This window comes from Lates calcarifer, linkage group LG12, assembly GCF_001640805.2.
Source record: "Lates calcarifer isolate ASB-BC8 linkage group LG12, TLL_Latcal_v3, whole genome shotgun sequence".
In the NCBI taxonomy this organism is placed as follows: Eukaryota; Metazoa; Chordata; class Actinopteri; family Centropomidae; genus Lates; species Lates calcarifer.
This window is the reverse complement of record NC_066844.1, coordinates 12,234,924-12,247,301: the sequence shown is the minus strand read 5'-3', so window position 1 is coordinate 12,247,301 and position 12,378 is coordinate 12,234,924. Positions and strand designations below refer to the sequence as shown.

At 40.2% G+C, this 12,378-nt stretch overlaps 1 protein-coding gene across 3 annotated transcripts; it reads right to left on the bottom strand.

Moving 5' to 3' along the window:
* Nucleotides 1-768: 768 nt before the first annotated feature.
* On the bottom strand, nt 769-3,534 carry fam217bb (family with sequence similarity 217 member Bb). 3 transcript variants are annotated; one of them, XM_051074302.1, is made up of 4 exons: nt 3,216-3,534; nt 2,851-2,932; nt 2,414-2,498; nt 769-2,329 (listed from the first exon to the last, which is right to left on the bottom strand). In XM_051074302.1, coding segments are annotated over exons 2-4 (1,293 nt in total). In that variant the 5' UTR covers nt 2,852-2,932; nt 3,216-3,534; the 3' UTR covers nt 769-1,122. The 3 variants fall into 3 exon arrangements, with proteins under 3 accessions (XP_050930259.1, XP_018537016.1, XP_018537019.1); XM_018681500.2 differs by having other exon boundaries at nt 2,414-2,481; nt 3,216-3,533; XM_018681503.2 differs by having other exon boundaries at nt 2,851-3,534.
* Nucleotides 3,535-12,378: the final 8,844 nt, after the last annotated feature.

Sequence of the window (12,378 nt, the reverse complement as noted above, 5' to 3'; positions counted from 1 at the left end):
ACACTAACACATAGGCCTACCTCTGTGGTGAAGTTAGTTTTAGGGTTTGACATTCACTCAGGATCCAGCAGCGCCTTCTTATTTGTTTCACCCACCTCCGAGCCCACACTCTTACTCACAAGAACTTCTCGCAGGGGCCATCAATAAATTGAGAACTTAAGGTGAGTTGAAAACGAGGTCAAAAAACTTCGAAAAGCATTTCTGACACCACTTGCTTGCACAGTCTGCTTGTTAGGCTGAGGGGACTGATATGAAAACATAAACACTTCCATCAACTACCATCCTTCTCTCATTTACTCTATGGTGACTGGACAATGAGAGGCCAATGTTTAGAGAGACTTTAGTAGCAAAATTAGCAAAATCAACATTATACAATAAAAGTGAGGGCAACAGACATAGGATTTTGGAGAGTGAGGTACATGTATTCCCCATCCCTTTTTAGCACATCCACAACTATGCCATAAATGTCAATTAATAAACCATCAGCCACAAAAAAAAAAACCTGTGAAGAAGGATATGACAAGGCCTTCATCACAACTTTTCTGCACTTTTTAAGTTAGTTTGAAAAATTACACCAGTCAATACTAACAAAGGTTAGTATTGACTGCTTTCAGAAGAAAAGCTTCTGAAAGCAGAAGCTTTTCTTTCTGTTGACAGACCAAACAAAAAAAGTGATGGCTTCTTCGTTCACATTAAAAAGGTAGTGCTGAAAGCGCCTTCATACAAACATATACAAGATATATTGTGTTAATAAATAAAGAGACTACATGAATATCCACATGCGCATAAGATTTATTCAGTAGCGCATGTAAAAACCCACACCAGGATTTGCTTATTTAACTGCACAGAATTGGCTTTAACATAATAAAGTAACTATTATACTTGAAAAAGGCAAAACATCACATTCTCTGAAAAAAGATATAAACCATCTTGCTACACTTGTTGAGATAGATTCATAATAAAATATTAAAAGTGATGACTAGCTGTGGTCTACAGATTACACTTACAGTACTCAAGTTGCTGTTATGTAACAAATTCAACCTGTTTTGGCCTGTTTGGCCAGTTAACAGGAGAATATTTGGACCCAGGTAAACTGTCGATTGCAGTGACAGAATCTTGTTTTCATTCTTGTTTCTTAAACTCAGCTGTTCTCCCTCGCTCACTTCCCCCTCTGCTACACTCTGAACCACTTTTCCTTTTCTCTGATCTTTTCTGTCTTTCTACTTCTGCACTTCTTCTTTGTTCTGAGCCACTCCTTTTCTTCAACCCCCCTGTCCTATAGTCCAATACATCCCCCCATGCTCCCAAACACTCTCGTCTAGCCCCAACACTTAAGTCCCTAGCAGTGGAATGAGGCTTGGTGTTAGCACCTTGAACTGGGTTGCGGATGTTGCCAAAAGCTTGCATTCTCCTCAGGTGGCTGCTGAACCTCTCAGCTCGGGATACTGCACTCCTGTCTGAGTAGTGCATCCGGCTCTCACTGTAGCTCCTTATGGGGAGTGACATAGGCCCCCTGCACTCCATCATGGGACTCAGTCTAGATTGACGAGTGTGGCTGTGGGTGGAGTGGCGGATGCGGTACAGACCACAGGCACAGCTGGGGAGCAGGGTAGAGTGACAGGCCAGGGAAGAGAGGAAGGTGAGGGGGAAAGCACGCTGACACTGAAGGATACATTTTGGAGAGCTGAGGCGTGATGAGGCAGCAGCAGGTGACCTGTGGCAGCTGGATATAACATCTGACAACTCTGACTTCCCATTCTCCTCCTGGACAGTCTGGATCTGATGCCACTCTAGTTGTAGCAGCCTCTCTAGGTACCTCTCTAAAGATCCCACAGGCCTATGACGAGGGCCCCCCGGCTCCTCCATGTTATAGAATACAGCCAGCTGACTGAAGCTCCAGGAGTTAAATGGTGGAGGTAGGAAGTCTGGGAAGTCAAAACTACCACAGCCCTGTCTTTTGGGACCGTGGCTACGAATGGAGCAGTCTTCAGTCTCAATCACGTCTGGCCTCAGTTCAAGCTGTGGAGGAACCTGACCAGAGATCAAAATAGTAAGTCTCTCTGACTCAGACAAGTCAGTGTCACTCTCAGCTTCTTCATGGCCACTCAGACCTCCTATATGCAGGTTTGGTGAGTGTCTCTCCAGCAGATCAGGCCTTGAATCAGACTGGTGGTGGCAGGGAAAGCCTGGTGTGTGTCTGCTCCCTTTGATTCCTGTGTGTTTCTGTTCTCTGTGGTCAGAACACTTAACAGCAGGTTGAACCTCTGGCTCCATCCTGTCCTCCACTGGGGACACTGAATGGGTCTTTGAGTCTAGGGTTTCTTGAATACTAAAAAGAAAAGAAAATACTATATTATCTTAACACTCAGGCAACAAAGAATGACATAAAATTTGCATAACCACAAACTCTTACCTGTGTTGACAAGTATTGCATTTAATCCGGGGAGTGTGAAACTTGTGCTTTCTTCTTTGCTGCAGCCTCTTTGATGACAGAGACACTGTTATACATGCACATTTTCAACTAATTACTAATTCTAAACTAAACTAAATCATTCTTTAAACTAAGGCTAAAACAAACAACTCTTTCACTGTTGATCAATATAATCATTTCCTCTAATAATCCTTTGGTCTATGAATTGTCTTAAAATAAAAGGAAACTGTCCATCGCAAGTTTCCAAGAGCTCAAGGTTACATCTTTGGCTAATACCTCAAAATTTATTAATCAATTTACAGTTATATAAAATTGAGAAATACAGCTAAATATTATATAACATTTCTGCTTCATTTTTTATTGCTTTTAATAAAATAATGATTTAATGACAGGCAATTTTAGTTCTAATTAACACTTACTTTGTCGTGATTATTTTCTTGACTTGGAAACGTGTTCTGTGGCTGCAGTGACTTCCTTTGAGACTTCCGTCCCATTTTGTTTCTTGAAAAAATAAGTATGAAGCAATAAACACAACCACAGTCCCAGATACCGATCATATGGAATTCAAATGACATACAGAAACACTTCGCAGTGCCGCGGACATGACAGTTATCCAATTACTCGTATGAAGCAAAAATACACAACGTTTAGAGATCAAAGTGCAGTAATACACTAACAATAAGCACACTCGGCGTCGACAGTGAAGCTGGCAGGAGCGTTACAGGGATTAAAACGATCCCTATCACCACCATTTAATATTATAACCCATATACTATGACGCTACCTGCCCACATTAGCCCGTTGTTGTTCGACGACGCCTTCGTCTCCCACTCTCTCCCTCATGAAAAACCTCTCCACGCATTGTTGTGGCACTCGCTGCTGTAGAAATGTGCCCATCCCAGCCTGCAGAAGGCACCAATGAAATGAGTAAGTGGGCTGTTCATGCGAAATACGGTGCTGTAGTCGTAATGTGTCGGGCTGAAATGAACAAACTGCATCGATTAAAAAATAACAAATGACAAATAAAATATGTTGGCATGATGGACGATTGAGCTGTCGTCCAGCAGAGGTCAGTCCAGAACCAAGCAGTATGATGCCCCCCCCCCCGTGAAGATCGGGATGAGGTATAGGCGTGCGTGTGTGTGTGTGTGTGTGTGTGTGTGGGGGGGGGGGGGTGACGCATGTAAACCAGCAGCGATGCAAGGGATAATTTTTTTGTTTTATTTTCAAAACCCCTTTGCCATTGGGCTTACTTTGTCCTAGGTCGACGAAATTCGTCCCACATGTAACATGCAGAGACACAAAAAAGTTATCAAAAGATTGTTTTGATGTTATCAGGCAAGGCCATGGCAGCACCTCAAATTTGGATCACTCGCCATGCAGCAGGAAGTTGATGTAACTCAAACACGCTTTTTTCAATCAGACCCCAATTTCACAGGTTTCACAAGAGGCCTGTACTAAACACATCTACATGCCTGTATTCAGGAATACTCATAGTGCCACCTGTTGACAACAGGAAATATTGTGTTTCATGCAAGTGGGTTTATCTGATTCACCTCAGATGTTGTCAGACAAGCATTAAGATCATAGTCGTGTTTTATTGTAACTACTGACTCTTAATGGGATGCCTGTGCTGTGGCATTGTGGCGAGTTTCGATCCTTCACCATGAAACAGGAAGTTGTTATAACTGTTATAACTATATTCAACACTGCTGGCATTATTATTATTCCACCCACTAAATCACATTTTTGAAGGCTTTAGGACGCTCGAAAACCCACCAAAATTGTCATGTACTTCAGACCTGGTGAAACTTTTATTATTCTTTAGTGACGGGGCTCAGGCGTGGTCGAAGGGCTCCACAGCACCACCAAATGCAGGCCATGTTGGAAAAAAGTTGCTTGGATTTTCATGAAATTCGGTGAGGTCATTGCTCTCATCATTGTGGACATACAGAATTTTTTTCAGAATTTTTTGTCAAACTCAGCTCACTCAACTCAAAATAAGCCATTTTGGATGTCCTGCATCAGTTTTCATTTTATAATCGCAGTTTTGAGGCTTTTAGGAAGCGCAAAAACTCACAAAACTTTGCATGCATGTTTAAACAACTAAGCACTGTGATTTGATATCACAATTGGCCATGTGCATGCTACAGCAGCTCTCTAGCACCCCCTAATTACTTTTAGAACTTTTCAGCTGCTTGGATGCTCACATAACTTGGCATTTATGTCATAAGTCATGGAACTTGATTTCTGATATGCCATACCCTAAATCCAACAGGGCATGTTGAATTTAGTATGCAATTTTGGTGCCAAATTTCACCATTCACAGCAACTTAAACGCAACTTCCTGTTTCATGGTGAGGCATGGAAATTTGAGGTGCCGTATGCCACTAAGGTTACATACTAAATTCAAACTAGCTGACTTCCTGTTTGATTTAGGGTATGGCTTGAAGAGGCTTTTTTGTTCATCTTGGGGTGTTACATGTGCCTCCAAATTTCATACATGGGGGCTGCTTCATTGAAAATTTCTAGGGGGCACCCTTGAGCCATTTTGCCACACCCACACTCAAGATCCACATCAGAAATTAAGATATGTAACTTATGACATAAATGCCAAGTTTTTGTGAGCATCCGAGCATAACTGCCACCTGAAAAGGGCTCAAAGTAATTAGGGGGTGCTAGAGCTGCTGTAGAATGACTATGACTATGGGCACAGGAATGTGATCAGCTCTTCTGCTCTCCCTTGTTAATACCACAAAGCCGACACACCACCTCCACCATGAAGTCCTTGTGTGTCTTTTTTTTTTTTACTTGCAAACACTTTCTGCTTGCGAGCACTTTCCTTAGCATAGCCCATTTTTACAGTTTCTTCCTGCATCAAATGCGCATCAAACATTATTTAACATGCAAAGATGCACAAAAACGTTTTGTGATATCATGGCCTCAAACCTACAGGAAGTTGGCTATTTTCATTTCAATTAGAAAATTTTGCTAATTTTTGGCCATTTTTTGGCATTTGGGGATGTTGTATTTGATCAAACTCTTCCTACACATTTTATCATATCAACCTCAAACTTGCTCAGGATACTCTTAAGGCCTTTGTGATTAAAAGTTATTAAAAGATTTTGTTTATGTTGAAGGGTGTGGCTGTGGCAGCACCTCAAATTTAAATATCTCGCCATGACATGGGAAGTTGCGTTTAAGTTGATGTAACTCAGCCATGCTTTGTTCAATCTGCCCCAAATTTCACAGTGATGATAAGGATCCTAGCATGAACACACCCACATGTGAATATTCAGAAAAAGTTATAGCGCCACCTATTGGCAACCGGAAATGATGTGTTTCTTCCAAGTAGGTTGATCTGATTCACCTCAAATGTGGTCAGACAAGCATTAAGATCATAATGGTGACTGTGAGTCTTCATGGGACGCCCTTGCTGTGTCACCATGGTGAATTTCGATGCTTTGCCATTAAACAGGAAGTTGTAACTCCCACATGCACTGTGTCATGTGTCATGGCCTGAACACATCTACATGGCAATATTTAGCCACTGTCATAAGGCCACCTACTGGAAACAGGAAATGATATCCTTTTTCACATTTCACAAGCAAAAGCAGGTAATTGTCCAATCTGAGGACAAAGGACAAAGGGTCTATCTGTGCAGGTGGCTGCCTTCATCCATGATGGAAATGTGCAACTGATGGGGGTGTCTTTTTTTTTTTTTTAGTTGCAAACACTTTCTGCTTGCGAGCACTTTCCTTAGCATAGCCCATTTTTACAGTTTCTTCCTGCATCAAATGCACATCAAACATGCACCAAATGTGATGACGAACATTCAGGAAAAAGCATGGCGTACATTATTTATCATAAGTCTGTTTTTTTTAACAAGTGTGTTTATTAATTTTCAGAATAAATAATCACACTACAACAAGATATAATACAGGTGCAAAACAGAACTATCACAGTAAGGCTCATCTTCAATTAAATACATATCACAAGGCAGTAGCATGTATTATTTTGCACAGTCCAAAACGTAAATAATCCGTCAACTCCCTTAAAGAAAAGCATTTCAAAAAATAATAATAATAATATTAAAAAAAAACACAATCAGACGTATATTGAATACAAGGCAATTTCATTTGTTTATGGTTTACATACAAGGGGAACATGCCTCCAATGCTTTCCTCCCCTCTAAGAACACCATAAAAGATCTCCACATACTGTCAAAAATGAAATATTTACCCTTTAACGTAAAGGTGAGTTTTTCCAGTGCCAACGAATCTGATAGTCCTGCAAGCCAGATACTAATACTTGGTTTAGTATTGGATTTCCAAGAGTTGTCTATAGTTTATTTGGATTGTAACAAGCAAAAATTAATCATAGATTTATTTGCCTTACTAAGGTTATGATTCATTGGAAAAATACCAAGGATACAGAGTTTGGGGTCTATTATTAGTTTTATACCTGTAACCTGCAGAATCATATCCATCACCTCACTCCAAAAGGCCTGAATCTGTGGGCAGTCCCATAGGCAATGGTATAGTGTGCCCACTCTACCACATTTGGAGCACGTGTCAGGGTTATTAGGATTGATTTTATTTAGCTGAGTTGGTGTTACATATATTCTCATTATCCACTTGTACTGAAGTAGTTTAAAATGGGTATTTATTGTTTGTGTTTGAGATTTTAAGCAGATCTTCCTCAGTGGAAATTACTGAGTTTAACTCCTCACACCATGCCAATCTTTTATAATCTGAGGAAACCTTTGATCCTTCCATGATTAATGCATAGAAGCTTGAAGTCAATCCCCTTTCAGGATGTTGATTGGTTGCCATTTCTTCTATAGGGCTAAGTGTAGGTAGAGATAAAGACTTCTGTAACTTAAATATATAGCTTCTTATCTGCAGATATTTAAAAAAGTGTTTTGGTTGGACGTCATATTTTTGTTTCAGATCTACAAACGACAAGAGTGTGTTGTTGTCAAATAAATCTGCAATTTTACTAAGCCCTTTGTCTGCCCAAATCTTGCAAGCCCATATCTTTTTTGCCAGGTTTAAAATCACTGTTGCCCCAGATTGGTGTAAATTGAGATAGCACAGGTATCCCACCTTTATGATTATGAACCCCATACCATACCAGAATTGTGTTTTTAACAAAGGGATTACGTGTTAATGCTTTTAATTCTTTTAATTTAGCCCAGTATAGATATGAATTGAGTGGTAGAGGGGATGACATACTTCTTTCCATACTCATCCAGGACCGTGGCGTTTCTTGTGAGAACCAACAAGAGGCAGTAGTGAGTTGGGTGGCCCAATAATACCATTGGAGGTTTGGGAGTTTCAAGCCTCCTCTATCATAGGGCAAAGATTCAAAGATAAGCAAAGTCTGTTGTTCCAAATGAAGTTACAGAACATGCTCTTCATCTTTGAAAAAAAATTAATAGGAGGACCAAGAGGAATGGAATGAAAGAGGTAAAGAAATTTTGGAAGAACATTCACTTTAAGTATACTGATCCGCCCTATCATGGAAATTGGTAGCATTGACCATCTATTAATAGATTCTGAAACGGACTCTATCACTGGGTTATAATTTGTCTCTACTAGATCTTCCATTTTAGGAGTATTTCTAATTTTAAGATAAGTGAAGCTATCCCTAATCACCTTGAATGGAGTTTGAACAGGGGGGGTTATTCTTTCTGAATGTTTAAGGAAAAGTATAGCAGATTTTGATTCATTAACTTTGTAACCAGATAGCTTACTAAAAGAGTTAATGATATTAAACAGGTGATGTAGTGACTGTTCTAAATGGGATAAGAAAATTACAATATCATCCGCAAATAAGCCTATTTTGTTGTCAATCTCGTTTATTTTAATGCCTATAATATTTTGATTACTCCTAATGGCAATAGCCAAGGGCTCAATTGCCAATACAAACAGAAGGGGTGAGAGAGGACAGTCTTGGCGTGTGCCTCTTGAAAGATTGAAAGGTTTGGATATATTATCATTCGTTAATACAGATGCAACCAAGTTATTATATAAGACTTTAATCCAGTTAGAGAAGTAGTGACCAAAGCCAAAACATGCTAGTACTTCTTGAAGGTATTGATGCTCCATTCGATCGAACGCTTTTTCTGCATCTAACGAGAGCACTGCAGTATCTGGATGTTCTGTCTTTGCATAAACAATATTGTGTGACACAGTGGAAAGCTTGCCGTCCCCTAACAAACCCATTTTGGTGTGGACCGGAGAGACAAGGCAGGTACCTCTCCAGCCTATGTGCCAGTACTTTGGCAATTATTTTATCGTCAGAATTAGTCAATGAGATCGGTCGATAGGAATCACATTTTGTTGCTGATTTTCCAAGCTTCAGTATCAAAATTATAAGTGCGTTGCACACGGATGGTGGAAGTTTACCGGAATTGAAGCTTTCTACAAACACATCTAACAGTGGAAAGAGTAGCTTGTTCTTAAAGATTTTATAGATGTCAATAGGTATCCCATCTGGGCCAGGTGCCTTTACCCCTTTCATTTTGTCAATTGCTTCAGATATTTCAGCTCATGTAATAGGGGAATCTAAATCAGCTTTAGCTTCCTCACTAAGTGAGGGGAGCATTAACTGATCAAAAAAATCTTGAAATAATTCATTAGTAACTGAACACTCCGACGAGTATAGCTGTGTATAATATGATTCAAAAAGTGTATTATTTGAGGGTTTGATGTATTATTTCCATTAGCAGTGACAATCTCTGTGATAGTGTTGTTCAGTTTTTAAGCGCCAGGCAAGTAATTTCCCTGCCTTCTCTCCCTGATCATAATAGGTCTGCCTCAGTCTAATTAATCCTGCCAGGGCATTATTGGTGGATAACCTGTTCTACTTTGCTTTTAGGATTGTTCATTTCTGTTGTTTTTCTCTACTATTGTCATCAGTTACTTCCAATTCAAGTTCCTTTATATCTCTTTCCAGCTTCAATATCTCTAGATATTGTTTATTTAATTTATTTCTTGTGTATCACATCATTTGACCCCTAATAAAATCTTTGAAAGCCTCCCATCTTACTGAGGCAGATGTTTCTGTTGTATTTAAGTCAAAATAATCATCAATATTTTGCCCAACATAGTCAAGGAATTTGGGATTATGTAACAACTGTGGCCTTAGGCACCAGAGTCTTTTTCCTTTGACAGCAGTTGTAGCTGAGTAGTTAAGCTGAAGCAAAGCATGATCGGAAATGAGAATACTCTTATATATACAATCATTGACATCTGAAGCAAGCGATTTGGACACGAGAAAATAGTCTATGCGACTGTACGTATTATGTGTGGCTGAATGACACGAGTACTCTTTCTTTGTAGGGTTTTTTATTCTCCAAATATCAATTAGGTTAAGTTCCTGCATAAATTGGTGAATTATCTTCCTGCTTCTTGCATGGGCTAGGTCTATGCCTGAAGAGCGGTCAAGTTTTGGGTCAAGGACGCAGTTAAAATCACCCCCGATTATTATGACCCCCTGCAGAGATGAAATTTGTAAAAATACATTATTATAAAAGTTTGTTGTTTATCGTCATTATTAGGATCATATAAATTCACAAGAATCAAGTCTTGGTTTATTAATGAAGCTTGTATAATAATGTATCTACCCGCTGGATCCAGAACCGTCTTTTGAATACGAAGTGGAACCGATTTATGGACAAGCACTGCAATACCTCTGGCATAAGATGAAAAGGAGCATTTGATTACTTGACCTGGCCATCTTCTCTTTAAGCAACCTGTTTCATTAGGAAGCAGAAGTGTTTCTTGTAAGAAAACTCTTTTTGGATGATATTGCTTGATCCTATTCATAACTTGCTTAACTTCTAAAACTAATTTCCTTAAGCCTCTAATATTCCAAGAAATTATGTGTAGGTCTAATTTCCTATTAATGTATTAATACTGTGATTATGGCCTGGCTCTGACGATACCGTTTTGTCAATACTGTGGAAAAAAAGCACCTTACAGTTCAAGAAAAAGAACATTAAAACACTCATAACAACACCAAACTCTTAAACCTTCCCGCCCCCTGTGATCAAGTTCAGACAAAAACCCTCCCCACTTGTAGCAACCCGGCTACGCTCAATGATCCTTCGAAAGGAGCAAGAGAGAGGGAAAAAAAACTAAACAGAAAAAGTACTACCTAAACTACATAGGTCAAGTGCTCCGATCCTGGACAACATTAATCATGTCACCAATCACCCTCATGATAAATACGCAAGTGTAGGCACCCGAATCATATCCACCTGTATACAGGACGGACAACACTTAAACAGAGCGGTAATGTTCTTGACTGTCCCTCATAAGACGTGAAAGTGTGTTTAATATTGTGTTTTAACATAGGCTTACATAATGTTGACAGTTGTTTACTCCTCTTGCTGCTGACGAACACGTTGAATGAATGCTTCTACCTCTTCCGGTGTGTTGAACTGGTGTCGGCTGCCTTTATGAAAGATCTTCATCTTTGCTGGAAATATAAGCCCGAAGTCCAGGTGCAATTCCCGGAGTTTCCGCTTCACACCGTTGTATTGACGACGTTGTTTCTGTACCTCCACAGACAGGTCTGGAAAGAACATGACATGGTGCTCCCGATACATCACTTTGCCTTATTACGAGCTGCTCTCATTACTCGGACTTTGTCTTGATAGTTCAGAAACTTCATGATGAGAGTGCGTGGGGGTCCGTTCGGATCTTGTCTCCCGGGTAGCCGGTGGGCACGTTCAATAACAACGGGTCTTGGAAACGTGTCAGGTCCGAAGATTTTGAGTAGCCAGGTTTGAAGAAATGCGACCGCGTCTCCCCCTTCAGTTTTCTCGGGCAAGCCGGTCTGCGGTGTCTGTTTTCGAGATCGTCAAGTTTTAGTGTAAGCTCTAGAACTTTCTTTTGGAGGGACTTTTCCTTGCCAGCTAGCGCTGCCCTGTCGTCTTCAGCTTTGCAATGCGGGACTCTGCCGCGGACAGCCTCTCGGTAAAAGCACCAATTGCTTCTTCTATCTCTTGGTTAGACGCGACGACTTCACGCAGTTGAATGGAAAAGTCAGCTTTTATTAAATGAATGGCAGCTAAAATGTTAGCACCGTCGTTTTGGTGAGCCACATTAGCAACCTCCAAGTCAACCTCGCCTTCCGCCGAGGCGAGGTCCATTCTAGCGTCGTCGTCGTCGTCATCGCCACCCGTTGCCGTTTTAATCTGGTTATTTTGTCTCTTTTTTGGCATTTTTTGTTCACAGTATGAACCGAAAGCCTTTGTAGAACTGGTTGGAGTTGGTTGAGGGGCGATTTTAAAATGGAAGTGCAAAAAGAGTACACAGGATCGGAGCTCAGAAATCTGCTGCTGCTCAGGTAGACGCCATAACCGGAAGTTCCAGTCTGGTTTTACTTGGCCTATCAACACAATTTAAAAACTGGTATATAGTTTGAAGTCCGCACTTCTAACACATCACCATCTTAAATCAATCACGTGATTTGTACGCCCCAGCGCATCCAGTGACTCTAGAGTGTTAAACATGCATGCAAAGTTTTGTGAGTTTTTGCGCATCCTAAAAGCCTTAAAACTGCGATCATAGAATGAAAATTGATGCAGGAAATCCAAAATGGCTGAAATTTTCACCAAGTCTGAGGTATGTTTCCCAGATGTAAGGCTAATCACAAAGTCATCAGACTCTGTTTCTGCAGTCCCCAGTTCCAGTCTGTCAAGGAGGTACAGTAAAAAAAACAAACAGGTAAACAAAAAGGCATTTTCAACATAAATCTGTAAAAATGTAGCCCTAACTTTATTGTGGGCTGCATTAGTATACATGATCCATGCAATGCCTCTTTCTTGATAGTCAACATTTTCTTATTTAGTCTACTTGTCTGCTTGAGTTTTTTTTTTAAACATTGTATATACCATTCTATTAATGGTCCTCTGCTGCCATTTTCTGGAA

Bases quoted from the DNA above. Each gene is read 5' to 3' on its own strand.
- fam217bb (XM_018681500.2), bottom strand. From the start codon at position 3,328: ATGGGCACATTTCTACAGCAGCGAGTGCCACAACAATGCGTGGAGAGG. The intron at 2,482-2,850 runs GTAAGTGTTAAT...CTGTCATCAAAG, and splicing joins AAGAAAATAATCACGACAAA to AGGCTGCAGCAAAGAAGAAA. The intron at 2,330-2,413 runs GTAAGAGTTTGT...TTTTCTTTTTAG, and splicing joins TGCAATACTTGTCAACACAG to TATTCAAGAAACCCTAGACT.